Below are 18,776 nucleotides of genomic sequence, written 5' to 3' on the forward strand. Positions count from 1 at the left end.
GAGTCGAGAAGAGGCAAAGATTGTGGTTCCGTGAACACACCTCGGTGGAATTTACAATCGCCAGTGTCTTAACGCGAAACGTCGAGAGAGATAACTCGTTATCGAAAGAGAGATAGACAGAGAGAATGTGAAGATGTAAAGATAAGCACACCTATATCACACCGTCCTCAGATGAGTCGTCGACGAGACTTAAAATGAACCGGATTTCCCACTCGCCGATGGGAGCCACGTAGGATGACGACAGTTCATGCTGGGAATCAGGAATCGGGTTTCTTAAGTCTTACGCTTGGGCTCATATATGAAAAGAAGCGCTTGCAGAAGAAGAAACAAGACAGTGTTATCAGTGGTACTGTGCAAAAACTTGTTTCGTTCGAAATTCTTCTCCCGTCCTGGAAAAAAGAGGAGCCATTCGAGCATTTTTCTGGTATTGAGACGTTGTAATGTCCAATGTCGTCTGCCTCCCGCGCGGATGTATACTTTTCTAATTTCGCGCTATCCTTGACCAAACAGGAGTATTATTTTGAGTACCGCGAAAATTTGGACACATTGGATGTTGAGACACTTTGTAGTGCTCTTGGTGGTCGTAAACTTTATTGAAAAGGGGCAGGGGAAAGGGGGAGCTGGCTGAGGGAGCGGGCTCAAGTAAGGCCCTGGGCTTAAACTCGCAAGAACGAAAAATCTCTCTCAGTAATTTAGGTTGATATTTTTTTTAGCAATAAAGCTGATGAGCCGCAAGTTTAATTACCTTTCTTTCGAGTAGTCGACGTTCCTGAATTCAAATATTCCATTATCACTTGTGCAAAGAAAATGTAAATTACTTTTTTTTTGCGTGATCGTCGTAGTCACGGAAGCGTACCACCTAAGGCGCTTGATACTAATGAGGCTACCGAAAGCAAAGTGCCCTTTTTCGGCGTGTGGATATGACCGCCACTTTCAGTATGAACCGCACAGGACAAAGCCGCACTGCAATCCACTGCTGTCGAAGTCATTTTACCCTCACAGTATTACTTTAAAGTAATTTGAAAGGCTGAGCCGGCTTTTGTTTGTATTATCATTTCTGCGTCCGTAGTTCCCTTGAGCTAAGTAGATTTTAGCCACGAAACGTCAACCAGCTCGAACTGCCAGGTTGTTAGGTTCATTTTCCACAGTACATGTACCACTGTCTTGCTTCCTCCTGCCGGAGATCCACCAGCGCTTCTTAGTTAAACAACCTGTCTCGTTATCTACGGTTATCACGCCCGATATGGGCAGGCTGAGACGCGAGCGAGCGAGTGAGCTAGCGCGCCCACACACACACACACACACACACACACCAAGAAACATAAATGTTGAGCCAGTAGATATGGAAACTGCACACGTTTCTCTAGTATAACACAGGGCAACTGTAACACTTTTTCTCTCGCTCATGGGCACATAGTGACCCTCGTGTGTATTGTTTACCATTCTTCCTTTTTTTTTCACACAAACCTCACTATCACACTCGGACGCGTACTCGAATCTACTCTACGTGAAACGTAAATGTGACTGACGCTGTACACAACATTGCAGCAGTTTACACGACTGACAGAGAGCACATGGCACTCAATGTCGTCGTTTAGTTCTTGACGCGACAAGGTGCATTTAGATACACACGCATGCCGCATTCCTCCGCTATCTGCGACGGGTAGAATGCTAAAAAGGAGACTACCACCCTATTTCCGTACGCAGGTCAATGCCAGACAGGTATACTCTTTCCATATTAGCTTGTTTATAAGCGTTCTGTCGTTTACGGAATAATGGAGCAGTCGAGTTGGTGGTGCCATCTTGCCATCTTGTAGTGCAAAGTATAACCAGAGAACACAGCTTTATCAAGAAATAAGCTATCCACTGCTGTAAAGTGCCCGCAGGAGCATAAGTGTTGACACACAGCCTTTTTCTGTTTTTCTTTTTTGCTATTTCGGTCACATAAAGAATAGCCATATAACACGAGAAATGTTGCTAAAAAATTGGAGGAAATGGCACAAGATGCCGCTAGCAGCGTTCTTACTGTCGTCCAGATTTCCAGTGACCCGGCATTCTGCAAACGGCAATACGCCTCACGGAGAGGCTAGAATTCTATACTACTGCAGTTTACAGAATGCCGGAAAGGGTATGACAGCAGTAACTCTAGTAACGACATGTGGTGCTTTGTTGAGTCCCAACGCGTTTTGAAATGTTTTGTATCCCACGGGTGTTCTAGACCGACGGAACAAAGATGGCCACTATAGGTACATCAGTGCAGCTGCCCAAGTGTGCGCACAAGCAGCTAAATAGAAGATGGCGGTTCCGATCACAGTTCTCTTTGCTCTTATCAAACTCAGTGTTGCACGAGGGCACCACCAACGTCGTTGCTCACGTCTTCGTATCCGATACTTCGTAAATTGTAGAAATTACAGGGGTTGCTTATAATTTTCTATAGCGTTGTGTTTTCATTACGTTGTTCGCATCTCTTTACTGAGCTTAAGAAAAGCTTTGAAACTTATTCAGTAGGATTTTTGCCACAATTGCATTCAAGACACGAAAAATTATTGAACTAAGTATCGAGGAGCTTTAGGAGGGACCTAGCTGTTTCACGTTGGCATATTTACTTCACCCAGCACCAACAGCTGACCGTTAAGATTATCTCGCCAAAGATAAGTTAGCTGTCGTCAACCGATAACCATAAGCTGATGGTTAGCGCCAATCTGAAATAGTGCTACCACTCTATGTGCAAATCACAGGACCAAATACGTCGATATAGACGGTCTAAGGTATCATTCCGTGAGCAAGTGGCTCCTAAGGACACCTTCCTGGTCAATCGGATAAGCCAGATTTACGTTCGCTTCGCAATTGGTCAGCACGGTTTCTTACTAACAGCTCTAGCGTACAAACTGATTTGTGACAGTGGGCCTGGGTCCTTGGGTGACTTACATATTTCATTGTTGTTCTCACATAATTCATCGTTCCAAAGTTATTCATTTCTAGCCAGGTGAAAACGTACTCGCTCCCAGTCCAGTTACTTTGTTTGTACGTTTCTGCCGCGTCCCTGTGGCTCTCCATATCGGCAACGAGCTTTCATTTAAGCACCTGTTATCATGTCCAGCAGCGTCAGTATGACGGCTGTAACCCTTCATGTCCGCAAACAGCAGCAGCAAATGAGCGTATAGATTTGCTAATATACTCGGGAATTTACATCTGATACTTCGATAGGATAACAACCTCAGCCGTCTACCCGCGAAGGATAAATGCACGACACACAGCATGCCTATTTACAGTATCACCTGCGGGTAACTGACTCGGACACAATTTGGCGTAGGTACTAGCCTTGATGATGCTGCTATTGAGTCTCACTTTGGTCTCTAGGGTGAAGGCGGTGGAGAATACAACGAGGATCACAACATGCGGGATGACACTGATGGTGGAACAGGGTTGTTTAGAGATAATTTTAACAGCCTGCCATGTTTATCACCGCGGGTTCTTCGCAACCTGCAGTATCCATGAGCTACAACCAGTAGCGCGAAGGAACTAAATGCACCGATTGCCTCAATTGTCTTGTTTAGTTACTGCGGTTCTTGTTAGCTGCTCTTGTTCTTGATCCGCAACTACTGGATGATTCTTGCTATTCTGCGTCTGCGCGCATGTCACTCAATAACTAGGACTTTACTTCTACTATATGCTGATTCGAGCTGCCCTGCCCACTATCTTGGAACACTCTGAGAACTAAATTGGGTCGTCTAGCCTACATCTTAACTGCGGGACACTGACTAAGGACGTTTGCGGTAAGGAGTTCAGAAATCAGAATTTGCGGTTCCGTTTGTCTTGATTATAAGCACCTAGATGCTTTCATCTTTATAGTCAACTATAGCGTAATATTTCTTCAGGAAGACTTTAACCATGCTTTACTTAGTGCACCGCAATCGCACAGGCTAAATGCAGCATCATACTATACAGCCCATTAATTGAAATATTGACGTCAACAGACAAGCAAAGACTAATCGCGACATCTTTATCGGTAGCTGCAGAACGGTAATCTAACAGTTAAGCTCTCGGTAAAATGCAACGGCACAACCTTTGTCTGTTCTAACGTTCTTGTTTAATAATTCGCTTTACTGGTGTTATGAAAGTAAGTAACGCAAGCCAGGACAAATTCAAACAGGCTGCGTGAAAGGATTACTTTGCGTTCTTCAAGCGAGCTAGCCACGAGATCGAGCAGACAGAGAGAGCATCTGTGAGAATGCGACAGTGTCACACTCGAATTGGCCTATAGTATAGATATTATATCTTCGGAGTGCGCACACCATCTTTCATAACCGGGATTATACCAACGTTCACCTACGAACATCAACAGAGGCCAACTACGAAAACGTGACTGCGCCGCTAAACGCAAACTCTCTCTAAGCAAGAACGCTGTAAAGGGTGAAGACTTTGTCGCGTGCTCTAAAGTATTTGAGCGTCCTCTCACTAACTTTTGGTGTGTTTTTTTTTTCATTTTTTTACTGATCTAGAAAAATAAGCATTGTATTTTTCGATAAGGGCATCGCGGAGGGTTCAAAGCTGTCATTTCCTTTAACACCGTTCGGCACTTCTATGAGAGCGTTAGTCTAAATCTGTATGCTTTCTCGAAAAATGATACGGGGACCGTGACGGCTGGTGGAAGTCGCCGAGATCAAATAGGGGACCGGATCGTGCCTGCCTTCTTAGTGGCTATACGATCGCATAGTGATAGCGCAAATGCTACTTGCGCATACACAGAGGTTAGTCGGTGTGGGTGTCACACATATATTGCATCGGTGCACCACTACTAATAGAGTTCTTCCACCTCGATTAAAGTACACTCAGAGACGTACTCGCCTTTGCTCGGAAGTTCCTCCCGTACCACTTTGTACGAGACGAGCAAACACATGGCGGAAAAGTGCACCCATTGTTACACAGGAAAGGAGCGTTGATAGGAACGTTCCTGTCTCGGAGAAGTTTGGCACAACAGGACGTTGTAGAAAATAAATTGAGCCCTTGAAATCTCCATAATACCCGTTTGCAAAATTTCAATGACTTCGTTTGACTAATTAAGAAATTTCAAATAGGTGACGCTTAGATATGCTGCGGACAGCTCTTTCAAGTCTGCTTGAAACCTACGTCGTTTTTGTCGGTTCACGTATCCGACGAGCACGCTTACCTGCAGTAGGGAACAGGGATACGTGCTAATAATAGGCCCCAGAAAGCACCATTCACATTCCTATGCAGTTTCAGCGGAACAACTGCCATACGCTGTGTTGTCGCAATAAATTCAAACGCTAACTGCCGAGAACGACTCGAATGCGTTTTTGCGTTTATGGGTTGGCATTCATTTGTACCAGTGGCCTAATTTAGACTCAGAAAGATACGTTTTAGAGTATTCTGCGCTTACGAATCAGCTACGGAGTGAACACAAGTTGTAATTCTGTGTTATCTTGCTCAAGGGACTTCCTGATCCGTAAATTTTGCGCCCCCGTTTCATTGTACGCTGATGGCCAAGTTTCTCTCAGCACACTTGTGGAAGCAAACGTCCTCCCCATTTCATCGTGTCCTAAGGCGCATTCATCGTTCACGACATTCAAAGGAAAAACGCACCAAAATAGGTTCTAAACTGAGCACACTATTTGTTCATGCTTCCCGTTCCCTGAGGCTTAGTTCTAAACTTTAAGCAGTCAAACTTTTTGGTTTTGACAAGTTCTGGTGACTGCACATCGTAAACAAGAGTTCTAGAAAAGCCCAATCACTGTATAACTCGTTTAACTTAAAGGCAACTCTGATTGGTGAATGACTATGTTCCCATAGATGGAAAGTCTCGCTCATCCCTAGTGAGGTTACTTCACAGTTAACCTTTACGTATTTTACTAACGTTGAAACTACGTGCATTTTTTTTTTATGTGAATGCAGCTTACAGTAAGACTTCTTTTCATCAATGTCAAAATCGCACAGCATTGCCACACGTATCCACCAGCTCATCCCTGCAGTTATACAATACAAAATCTGTATCATTGAACAAGTGCGCGAGCAGGAGGAAAGCTTAGCCTAAAGCACTGATTATAATAGATCTCACTATACATAGAAGTCTTCCCCTTCACTGTGCAGACAGTTCACCACTGAAATTTAGGCTCCGTGAAACGAAGCTTATAGGATTTGCACCTCACACAAGACGTCAGGTGCATGTCACACGTATACCTCGAAACGGTGGGGGAGCACACATGAACCGGCTATTTTGCTGCCCAAGACAAGGTCTTTCGGAGTGATACGCCACGAGGAAGGAGCATCAGCGCCAACCGCAAATCACTTGGCACGCGATGTTACATACAGCATATATGGCTTGATGGTGACGTAGACCATACTGACGTAGCGGCTAGTCATCTCTGGCGAAGGTCTGCCTGAGACGACGGGAAAAAAAAATCAGTCGCCTGCCATACTTTTCTTAAAGGCCGCGTGGTGTCGCTTGCGGGCACCCAGGAGATGATGGCTTTTGCGTAGCGACTACTGCGATTTCAGTTGGTCCAGTTCCTCGGTCAGGCTGTCGTCAGCGAAGCGACCGAACCTCGACCTCGTCACCTTTCCGTGCTGCAACGAAATCAAGAGAACGAGTTAGGATTAGCATAAATACTTTTGATATGCGAATGAATAGCGCGAAAAAGACAATAGACCAAAAGAACGACACGTCTTAGCAATGAGTAGCAACGTAACTGTGACCAAAAGCTGACCTGTTCGCACACAAGACGAATGCTCGGGAATTGTAATTTCGAGAAAAACCCGGTAGCGATTGCGTTTGCCACAGTGGGAGATAAAATCAAATTAAAAAGGAAGAAAGAGAGAAATAGAGAGCCACAGAGTGTGAGAGAGCTAATAAAGGGAAATGCAGGCAGGTTACCAAAAAAAAGATGGTTGCCAAACAAAATGGCCTGTGATGACTGACTTCGCCAGTTGCAGTCTGGGCTAGTGTTCCAGCTTGGTACCGGCCCCATTTTGTTGGTGTTGCTACTTGTATTTTTGTAAAAGCCGTCACTCAGTTACAATGGCAAAAACTTATCACTGAGTACGCTTATACTTTTGTGCGAGATCTCGCTTCCTAAATGAGCGTACAGCGTACAATGGCTCCACGGACTTTTTTCGAACTATTAACGGTGCCAAAGAAAAAGCTTGTAGAAACAAACACTACAAAAACATATCCATCTCAGACTCGTGCGCACAAGGTAAGCGATCGAAGCGCCAGCAGAGAACACATAAGGCTAAAGATGTACACCTTGAAGAAAAGACTTATAGCACCGTTAGCCATGAACCCTTTTCACAAAAAGAAAAGAAAAATCATAACAAAGAGGTGAGTCATGATTGTTTTCTATTGGGTGACACATATGTGAGACTTTTTCATTATAGCCGTGCGTCGCACATCGCCTATGCCACGCAGGTGGACGTCATAGTCCGTGTGCTGTTTTAAACGAAATGTTCGAAGTTTTATTTCGCCACAAATAAAAAAGCACACCTTCACCTGTTCCCATTATGCCGTCGCGTGCGTCAACCTCTTTAGCGTGGTGGCACGCCCCCACAATCAAATGGTACTTCAACGACCACAGCGACGCTGAAGGCTTAGAAGTCAGCACCCTTGTCTGACGTGCTCGCCTACATTTTTTCTTCGAGACAAATACACGAAAGGAGCTTACTGGGGTTCCGACCAGCACCGCCATTTAGATATACTTATATTTAAGCGAAAAAGAAAGGGCCGATATACACGAAGCGGGCCAAATCCCGGCCATTGCCTTCATTATGAGCGCGTGTAGCGGTGAGGCCCAACCCGCCATTGTCTTTCGGCTTCGTTTCATCGCAGCACAGCACACGCCAAGCTCAGAGCAAAGAGCTAAATATCTGCATTCAGGTCAATCCGAGCTCCAGCCCAAGGACCCGCATCGCGTGCCGCACGCGACGCAAAATAGCTCAGTCACGGCAGGTAGTCATTTCGCAAACGACCAATGGCAGTGCCTCCTTGGGGTTCCGCACGTGTGCAATATTGATGCATGGGATCAACGAGTTAGGCTTGGCAACGACGCCGTGGCTCTGCGTTGCGAAATCTCGAGTGCTGCCAAAAATGCTTTGTTGCCGCGCTCTGAATGGAACGATATATATATATATATATATATATATATATATATATATATATATATATATATATATATATATATATTCGGACGAATGGGTGTTTACCGAGTACGTTGGTAAATGGCACCGCCAATAGGCCTAGCGCTGTAGGTTGCGAAACAAAGGTACTCCGCAATTTGTTGTTGACAGTTCTACGCATACACAGTTATTGTCCATCGCAGCGACAACCTAATGGCGGGGAATAAATGGCTGGACGCCTGCATTATGCGCTACTACACGAACAGACACAGCGATGTCGAATCCTATATACATGCGAGCTGCATGAAGCCTTTTGATAAGTGAATTAATAGATCGAAGTAGACAAAAGAAAGACACGTCTCAGTCTTCTTTGTTGTAATCTTTGTCTTCCGTACGCTGGCGTTTCATCGGAAAATTACCAAGCCCGAAATGCAAAGCTTTCAACTTATGCGAAGTCGTTGTTGACAGACGGTTCTTTGAGTGCATAATGGTACCACGCTAGACCAATAAAACGAGACAAGATTTCGCAGTGAAGTTCCTGTAGCTATTAGACAACTTTATTTACGCAGACTAATCTGGACGCATGCTGTGAAACAGTCGCAGGAAGTGAGACACTATACCAAGGCCATGAGATTTCCTTTAGCAAACTCTTGGGTCGTCAACTATTTCTTTAGAACCGCGTTCGAAGAGATGTACGAAGACGCATGGAAGAGGCGACAACTTCGCCACCGGTGTGTATTTTCCACGCGGCATTGACAATGTCCGTCTCGTAGTTCCGAGATTACTGCGCTCAACCGGTCTATCCTCAGTCTCCATTCTTTCCAACTGTGGCGCTGCCGAAGATACACGCGCCGCGCCGAATATCGAGCGACGGAGCTGACGATAGAAAAGGAAAAGGTCCGTCTCTGGGCAAGAAAAAGAAATAAATAGAGCGAGCGGTTGCCTTTTTTAGTTCCACCGGAGCAAACTAATGCGCACATCGAAGCTTAGCTCGCGACTATCTTTCGCAGACACCATTCCGACGCAGTCTTCTCTTCAATCATAGGCAAGCTTTTCTCGCACAGAATTGCCAAAATGGTCTTTTTGCCAGCGTACAAAAAGAAAAAAAAAAGACCAGTAGGAGCCTTCGTACCCCCGCTGCAAGCGAAAGAAGGAGGAAGCAATTCTTTTGCTCAACGGGCCTGGTTTGAACGTCGATTCATCGCCGAACGCTGGCGAGAGACTCTTCCTACGCCCGTGAACAATGCGACGCTATTTAGAGAGGCGAGACGTCTAAGAACGGAGTGCCCCTTTGTCGTCATCGCCATCATCTTGAAGCGCCAGGCGGCTCTCTCGGTGCGAGTCGAACGCATCCGAGAAGACGCAGAAGAATAAATGAACACCAGCAGAACGCCGTCGCGTAGCGGTCGCGACGGCAAAGAAAAAAACAGAAGCGAGGAGCTCAGCGTAGCAAGGTTTCCTTAACCGCTTTGTTGAATAAGAGGTGAAGAGGGAGGTCGCGGCGATCGGGGGATGTTGTCTCCTCGTGCGCCTCTTATATCAGTATCGAAACACGCCAGTGGTTCGCAGCTCCGCTCTGTCAGCCAGATGACACCGCGCGTTTACAGAAAGAAAGAAAGAAAGAAAGAAAAAAAGAAGTAGGAGGTGGTGGTGATGTACGCCGTTTGTGGAGACACGAGAGTAACGTTTATTCCTGCATCGTTTCCTCGTACGAAGGGCGGTACTACGCTACGCGACACGTTCCCAAAATAGCTTCGGCACGTCGATATCCTGGAGAGCGCGAAGGGGCCAGGGGGTTGGTGGAGACGGGTAGCTAGCTCACGCTGGTCTCCAAACGTCGGGACAACACCGCTCAACACCCGGAGAGGGTAAGAAAACGAGAAACGTAATCATCCCTTGTTAAGCAGTCATAGAACATGAACAAAAAAGAAAGCCGCACACGAACTCTAAAACGGGGCTTTACATTTAGAAGGTTCCCGCTTCTGAAGTCATTTTGCCGCCCTTCCTCTCTTCTTCTGGAAGCCTCCCGTTTTTCCAACAAACTTCCTTGGCAGGAGGGAAAGGGTGGCGAGGGGAGGGGGGCGTAGGGGGGAGGGGTCGGCCTGACGTCCATTGAACATTAGCGAGCGTACGACCTTCCACAGAAAAGAAGGAACTGCTCGTATTCGCTTTCAGGGACGCGGGATGTGGAGGAGAGCAGACGACGCAGAAACCATGAATGAAGCCGCCTGCTCATTGGCCGGCGCTGCCGTGACGCATGGTGCTGACGCACGAAGCCGGCGCCCCTGACGTCACGCCCGCGGCGGCTGCCGCTGACTGCCATGATCGCTTCCTCTGAAGACCTTTCCTTCCCCTCCCTACCCACCCCATCCCCAAATACACAGACGGCCCCCCGTGGGTGTCTCGGTATAGGAAAGGGTCGAAGCTTCGCTCTCCACCTTACCCCGACCGGAGCCGTCGGATTTTTTTTCGGCAGCTCACCCATGCTCCCGTCGCCCACGCTTTTTCCCAGCGCTGCGAACGGTGGCTTCGTTCGCAGCGGTGTGGATACATACGAACTTAGGAAAGGCCATCCTCACGGGCTAGAAACACCACCTGTTTCGACACTTTCGATACACCTCCACTTCATAAGCTGCCCCGTCGATATTTTTTGTATCCATGAGAGTGTTGATAAGGAAGATGTAAAGCCGGTTTTAGCTGCGGCGAAGACGTGGGAGTAATCCACGCGCAGCTTTTCCCTTTCACCTTTTCCTTCTTTAAGAGACCATGAATGGCTATTATTCTTATTTTACACTTCTAGAGAAGAAAAAACTTACGCCGTGATAAATTGCCCATAATAGACGTGTGGCAGAGTGGCTGGGGTGGGCTCTTGTTCTTGCATCGCTTTTCTTTGCCGCTTGACATGACTGATTCGATCTGGGCACTTTGTAAGCGAAATAGAGTTGCTAACGAAAGGTTCCGTGCCGGGACGTGACCACGAGGCTTCTTTTTTACCGGACCCTTCGGCTCCTACGATGACATTGCTGATGTCGTAACGCAGCACGCAAGGAGAGTTGCTAACCGTCATCGTGCAAGAAAACTGTAACCCACACGCGCACTTCAAAGCAATAATAGTACCATAAATAATATGTTGCAATAAGAAAACTGCTAAACATTCTGCAAGTTTCGTCTGGCACTGAGCTTGGAAAAGTTAGCAATCTAGTGAGCGTTTGCCTGTAGAGGGTACTTTACCACTAGGTTAAACTTATTGAGGTGAAGAAAACTCACAAACGCAAGTAAACAGCTGAAGCGCGGTATTTGTGTGGCCTTTACAAGACCCGGCGAAATCAGACCCCTTTGAAAAGCAACGCTTTGGTAGAAAAAGGTACTCAAGGCTACAATTTCATAACGAGCTGCGTAATTGCTTAATTGCAGCGCATGGACCCGGTTCCAGTACTGTCCTATAAGAAAATCATGTTTTCTTACAAGACGCAAACTGAGCAACTGACGCAATATCATCGCTGGTTTTAACGCCGTGTCGGTTATTTACTTCAGAGATTATTTTCTGTGAGAAGCGTGCGCAGCTGGAAAGTGTAAACATGACAAACTTTCGCCTCATGCGTGGATCTAGCCGCAAGTATTTTTGTGCTTTCCTATTGCACGCATACCCTTAAAACTTGTGTACATGAGCGATTTAGCGGGGAATGCTGCTTCTGTATTTGTTCCAGGCGTGAGAAAGATTATGGCGCTTACAGATTCAAAAACCAAATGTTAAATTATTCTCACAATACAACAGCAACTGATTAATCATATACACGTATGGGTTCATATTAAATGTTCTCACATACTTCATATATTATTTCTATTAAAAACATTTCTCTCTAATGTTATATCCGTAAATTATGTACACTTACAAACTTTGTTCACGCAATACAACGTAAGCGCAGGCGATAAAGAGAGCCCTCCACACGGCACTTAAATTAAAGATGTTGATGATGGCGGTGTTTGTGGTGGTGATTGTGATCACTAAACTAAAGAGGGTCTCACCGCAGCAGCTGCTCCAGCTTTGGCTCCTCCGCGCCAGAACGTTGGCCTTCTGCTCTCGGCTGTGCCCACGGGTCGGAACATGGCGTACTCCTTCTGCCCGCCTTCCTGACTGACCGGAGACGGACGTGCACCCGCTGACGATGTCGACGAGGAAGAGTCCGTCGGCTGCGGAACCGGAGGTGACGTCACCGACGACGAGGGCGCGTGCTCAGACGCAGAGGCTCCTTTGTCGCGGGGTGCCGTCAGTACCGCCACGTTAGGCCTAGCGGTGGTGCTCGTCTCCCGCCCGTCAGCGGACGCTACCGTGTACTTCTTTGCCGTCTCGGACCTCTTCTCGGCGTCTCTCGCGACGAAGACGCCGGCTTCCGACTTCTTGCTCAAGTAGTTGGCGAGGAGATCCTTGAAGACGGCCGCTTCCTGCAGTTCTTGTTGCTGTTCCAGTTGCGCCTGCTGCCGCTGCTGCTGTTCGGACTGTGACTGGGCCTCGTACCAGTCGTAGCCGAAGTTGGGAGACGCGCCAGGCGGGAACTGGATGCCCGTCGCGCTGGAGTCGTACTCGTCGGCGTAGTCATCGTACTGCGTAGCGACCGGCGGCACGACCACGGATGAACCCGCTCCTCCGTAGGCGTCCACTCCACCGGTCCATGGAGACGGTAGGAATTGACCCCAGTCTGGGGAGGACGCTGGGGCGCCAAGGTTCATGTCGCCTCGGAGCAGCGCGTAGTAGTTGGGATCCGAGTGGGCGTACTGGCCTTCCGAATAAGCGGCTGCGTTCCTCTGCAGACGGCCGTAGACGGGGCTCGAGGGATACGACGCGACGCTTGCGGCCAGGGCGCACAAAATGGCGCCGACGAAGGCCAAGATGGCGTCAGCGGATGACAGCATGTTGGCCCTACGACGTAGACCTGTGATCGTGGGAGGAGAGGGAAGAGAATGAGATCAGTTACTGCGGCAAGATAAGAATGCCTTGAAGTCAATGTAAATTGCTCGCTAAACAACAAGGTATTGTAGCGTTCGTTACAATATACACGTGTACAGCCCGACTTGACCTTGCAGTACCAGCATACACTCGCCAAAAGCAAAGTAACAATAAACGAAATAAGTTTTCGCTCGCTCACCAGCCAGTCCATGCGTACACGCCGTGCGTATAAGCAGAAAAACAATAGAAATCAGAACGTGCGATACGCGCTGAATGCTTCCCGTGGATACATAATCATCCTAGAAGTAATATCACCAGCTTTCTTTCTTCTTCCGCCTATTTGCAAATATTAGTAAACAGACTGTCAAGTAGAGCGGTATGGAGATGTCGAGAGGAACAAAAATTGCGAGTGCTAATTACGTAATGTGCGCAGAAAATTAATCAGCTGGGATTGATTGAAGCGGCAGCAGGTTCAGGTTCAGTGCACGCGTACACCCATTAGTCAAGATTCATTAAGGAACCGCCAATCGCTATTCCGCAAGCTGGTAACTTTTTTTTTCGCGCACCTGCGGAGAGGCCCGAGGCCCAAGCACTGCGAAGCAGCTCACCGCCTTCACGGCGTCCAAGCCAATAATTAGAAAAGCAGTTCGCCTTTTACCAGCTGTGTAAGTGGTTCATGCTTGTGGGAGCTTGCTAAGGACAGTTTTCTTAAACCGAAACAGTACTTATTTACTGGCAGCTCATCGCCGGTGTTAATGGGGGAACATAAGTGCTCATGAAGGCATCTCCTTCTGTTATCTTTTCAAGCGACAAAACTGCATCGCAGCGGCGTCATTTCGCAATCAAGGAAACCAAGATAAAGACAACTATTTTACGCGTAATAGCCACCAGCGAGACTGCTACGCTCCAATGCCTCCTTTGTTATTTTTTATCAGAGAGTTCCATAGAAAAATGGCCATGAAAAATTTCGCAGTGGAGAAACATGAGCTGTTTGCAGCATCACGCTCTGTTTGATAATGCATGGATGGCTCTGTTTGATAATGCAGCGTAACACCGGCAACGCCTCTTCACTACGGTGGTGTGCGACGCAGAATTATAGATCTGAATAATGCGAATTCATGACTGCCCTGTCATGCGGGTGTGTCCCGGCATAAGGCGTCGAAGGCTTTTGAGGGACCGTTTAATGCTTTCGAGGTGAGAGATTAGCTCGGCATCGTCCAACTTAATAGCATTTTATAGGTGCTGTGATGGGGAGACTAGCCGCTTGCCAAGTGTTATGCTCGTAGACGCAATGTCCTTCCCAAGTTAGATAAACCAAAGTGAGCATGGTCGTTTACGATCTGCGTAACGTCTTTTTCTTATTTGGACGTTCTACAGTAAATAACGTTTTGTCTTCTACGAATAAAACACAAATTTTCTTATTTTTTTTTATTTTTCTTGTTTATTCGCTGAAGTTGTTCCGGCATAGCGATACTGTTCCTGTGGTCTTATGGGAATATGGTTCTGTAAAAGCAGTTTTTGCGGCACTCAACGGAATGTAGACGCTAAATAATTCCGTTACAGTACAGCAAGTCTATGGACTGCCATATTTTCTTAAGAATTTGTCTAGCCAAATGCATGGTCAGTTCGGGCTGCGGTATCTTTAGTTTGTTTGTTTGTTTGTTTGTTTGTATGGGTCGTCGCGCGCATTATATTGAGGAATAAAATTATGTTAAATAACACGTTCTATCCGTTCTATGCAGTTGCGGCAGGAATGACTCAACAATGACTTCCCTTCCTGCGTAGTGTACAGGTATATCACCTCGCCACTTGTAATACGCATAACGCCGGTACGCTGCACGAAGCATGTCGTTAACCGCGTACAATGCAAAGACCCAGACACACGATCAAGCAAAAAAAAGAAAACCTAGCCGAGAGCTTTTCAGCGAGTGCTCAACAAGTATCCCCTGACGAGAAATATTGTTGCGGACGGGCGTTGAACGCAGACGCCGACAACAGACACTCGCAACAAAAGAAACATTGTATACTCTTGAAAAAAAAACAGCGCCAAGCAGAACGTGCTACGCAAGAACAACAAGAAAAAAAAAGGGCACAACGCTGCGGGCCGCCGCAAGGTTCACGTCCTCGACGCTGATTGGTCTGCGAGCGCGAAGCGTTGCCAGGGCAACGGCCATGCCCGGATAACAGGGTTTCCTGGGCACATTCGGGACGCGGACGGGAATTTTAAAGCAGCGCGCCAGCTTCGCGGAAATGCCACCGTGATAAATGATCCCGGAATAAGTATGCCTCCAGTGACAGCATGTCTGAGGCGAAATCCTTCTGCATTCAGGCGTAATTGCATATATCATCAAAGCGGCAGCCGAAATGTTATAAAGTTGAAAGAATTGTCCCAAAACAACAAATCCTCGAAGAAGCAAAGTCTGGCTGAACACAGACTACAGTCCAATGATATGTTACTTTTACAGGCTAAAAGTGAATTGAGTGCTATGACAACGTTCTGTAATAAATGTATTTGTAACCGGTACTGAAATGTTCGTGCTATCAAAGAAAGACAGGCTGTTGACGCGAGTCCTTGGAATGCGTAAATACATGATATTCCAATAAGCTTTCCGCCTTGCTCGAATTTCGTGTATGCCGCACTTCTGCTGACCAACCAACTGCGTCAGCAAATGCGTCGAAATTGATATATCTGTTATTATCAGTTTAATTAACCCATGACTACAAGTCTGATGCGGCGAAATAAAAAAAAATGCAGAATTTTTCTTTTTAAGGATGCCTTTTTAAAGTAATTCTGCGATGGTAAACATGAACAGGCAGCTAAATGATGGAGTAGCGTTATAATAAGTACACTAATGCCTCTACACTATCTTCATTTACCAAGTTATTCGGTGAAGCGATTGACTTTCAAATCATCCTTATAGATAAGCGTTCGTTGATACTCGGTGTCTATTTCAGCGCAGAGATCGCAAGTGAATCAAAACTCGCACAAAGAAACAAGTTTGCAGCCTTGGTGGGGCCCGGCGTCTGGCCGCGACGGTGAAAGGTCATCACACGCGGATCAAGCCGCTATGTTACCGAAGCCACAGTTTCGTAACAATCAATTTCCGCGCGCAATATAAAGACTTTGACATGAGTTCGTACCCATTCACTGCAGCGTCGTGCGTCAACGTGTGCGGTGATCGAAGCAATAAAAGTTTGCAGAATATGAAAAGTTGCCTTAAGTTGTGCGAAGCAAGAAACGTGGTACATTTTAGCGTCGGCAATAAACAGACAGATTTGTTTCGCGTTGAGCATCTCGTACTTCTTTCGCCACATTGTGTTCTTATTGCATTTTCAGAGGTGCCAGCTGCGGGGTGCATACATGCATTTGTAATGTTTGTGTGAAAATTTATAATCGCAGTAAACGATCTCGGTCGGTAACTGTTATTGTTGTACCTCTCCTCTTTGTCTTCAAATTCGTGCAACAAACGTTTGTACTTTTCACTTCGGGTTTCTCGTACACGAAAATTTACACACTTGTTAACTTTTTTTTTAAGGCAACGAACTACTACATCTCCCGTCCTACGAGTAACACAATAGAGCAAATGTTTCTCACTGTAACGTCAAAAGAGCTTTACTGTGCAAAGATAAATGAGCGGGTGTATCATTAAGCTCTCGCACTCAGCTCGGCAGTCCGCTGTTTCAAATAAATGTTTTTTTTTTCGCGAACATCGCCGGCGTCTGCCACAAAATACCGGTTGCACCTTCTGTGGTCCCGCTTATGTTGATCACTAGCTTACGCTTACCAGTTATAATTCATTCTAGGACAAAGAAGTACCATCTACACACAAAATAAAACACAGTTCAGAGGAAAGCACACAATACCTTCGCCCTTTTTACGTCCCTTTCAACATACATAAAAAAAACGCCAAGAGCTCATTTGAAGCATCATGCATAGTTTCGAATACGTAAATTGAGAGACTAAGGCTCCATTAACTATATCCATAGGATCGATGAAAACAATCAAAGCGAGGTAATATATTTAATCCAGCGCAGAATTGCAAGATGTGTATACTTTCTGCGTGTTTTTACGGAGCAGTAACGCGTCATTTTTCAATCGCTAAACTTAGCTTTCGGTATCGCACAAGAAAAAAAAAGGAAGATTATCTAAAGAATTCACACAAGCTCCTCTGGGAGTTGTCTAAGTATGCGTAAGCACTGTGCCACGTGCTCATCTACACGCAGCCCGGTGTCATTATCAGTGTTATGAAATTTGATCTCACCAGTGTGAACATTTATCAACCCCTATCGGCTATCAACTTTATCAGACTCCAAGCATTGTCAACCCTTATCCGTCAGTATCAACCTTATCACAATAGGTACGGTATTTAAGAGCCCTCGTCTGTCCTTATCGATCTTATCGGACATTACCCGACCCTTATCAACTCTTATCGATGTTATCAACCTATCAGACTTGATCCGTCTCTTATCAACATTTATGGGTGCTTATTAACCCCATCAAAATTGATCTAACAAGTATAAGCCCTTATCGATCTTTAGCACCTTATCCACACACGTCGAACCACTATCAACCGTGATGAGACCCACATAACGCCTCATCACCCTTATCAGTTCAATGGCTGCTTATCTGTTGGCGATGCACGACATCAAGCGCATTTCTTTATAGCAATTCGTCAATCCGTCTTAAGGACGGACGAATGGGTTTCCTCGTTTGGTAGTCATAGAAATGCTTACTCATTTAAAAAGGTACTTGACACTCACCGAATAAACTCGCCTCGGAAATCGCAGAGCCGATGGTCAGCGAGGTACAGATGTGCCACCGAGCACCACACGGCAAACCGAAAACCACGCACTGACCGCGTTCGCGTTCAGAAGAAGAGAGGTACAGTTCCCGCACCGACGAACCGGCAGACCACGATCAGGCGATCCAACGAGCAACCAGCGACGCTCTTCAAGTGGCCCCGGCGCTGCGGGAACTTAAATACCGCCGGCCCGAAATGTCACGCCCGCGATGCACCTCGGGAACGAGCTGTGCCAGGATCCTCGGCATGAACGGTGGCGTACGCGCACGCTTTGCAGAAAGGAGGATGCCGCGTCCCTCTCATTCCCTCCTCCTCAAACTTTCCCGACGTGCCTTTCTTCCTTTTCCCCCCAGACACCAAGCGAATGCTCTTCCCTCTTTTTTCCCGACGACTCCGGGAGATGCAATTCCCTTCTTCCTCGTTTCTACCTCAGCGAGTCTACCTCCGCTGTCAGCTTTCCCCAGCGCGCCTTTCCCGACCCTCTCCCATTTCCCCCAGCCTTTGCCCTACCTTCCCTGCGGTCTCTCGGGCAGCGACCGCTCTTCCTCCCCATTTCCTCCACCTCGCCCATTTTCTCTTCCTCTCGCTTCTCCTCGCCCGTGACGTCACTTGCGGCGCGTCGCCGCGCCGCGACCAATCGAAGCCCGCCGTCGCGGTGGCGCTGCGAGCGATCGAACGACGCAAGGTGGCGGTGCCGGCTTGCACCCCAGGCCGGCGGGGTTATTTTTGGAAACGGGACCGAACGGCGTTTTGCGCACTCCGTGGGAACTGCGCCCAGCGCGTGGGCATGAGTTGGCTGGCACACAGAGGAGACAGAACGAGAGGCGGACGAGACGCAGGAAACAAAAAAAAAGAAAACACCGTATCACCGTACCGCGGAGAGCTGTTTATGTTTCGCA

At 47.0% G+C, this 18,776-nt stretch overlaps 1 protein-coding gene across 1 annotated transcript; it reads right to left on the bottom strand.

Annotated features, from left to right (window-relative positions):
• Positions 1 to 276: 276 nt before the first annotated feature.
• LOC142564500 (uncharacterized) lies at positions 277 to 18,056 on the bottom strand. Its single transcript, XM_075675519.1, has 3 exons — positions 17,837 to 18,056; positions 12,157 to 13,061; positions 277 to 6,585 (listed from the first exon to the last, which is right to left on the bottom strand). The coding sequence occupies exons 2-3, from the start codon at positions 13,039 to 13,041 to the stop codon at positions 6,502 to 6,504; spliced, it is 969 nt and encodes a 322-aa protein (XP_075531634.1). The 5' UTR covers positions 13,042 to 13,061; positions 17,837 to 18,056; the 3' UTR covers positions 277 to 6,501.
• Between the last annotated feature and the right edge of the window lie 720 nt (positions 18,057 to 18,776).

This window comes from Dermacentor variabilis, chromosome 11 (genome assembly GCF_050947875.1).
Source record: "Dermacentor variabilis isolate Ectoservices chromosome 11, ASM5094787v1, whole genome shotgun sequence".
Lineage (NCBI taxonomy): Eukaryota > Metazoa > Arthropoda > Arachnida > Ixodida > Ixodidae > Dermacentor > Dermacentor variabilis.

Bases quoted from the DNA above. Each gene is read 5' to 3' on its own strand.
- LOC142564500 (XM_075675519.1), bottom strand. From the start codon at position 13,041: ATGCTGTCATCCGCTGACGCCATCTTGGCCTTCGTCGGCGCCATTTTG. The intron at 6,586-12,156 runs GTGAGACCCTCT...ATTTCGTTGCAG, and splicing joins AAGCTGGAGCAGCTGCTGCG to CACGGAAAGGTGACGAGGTC.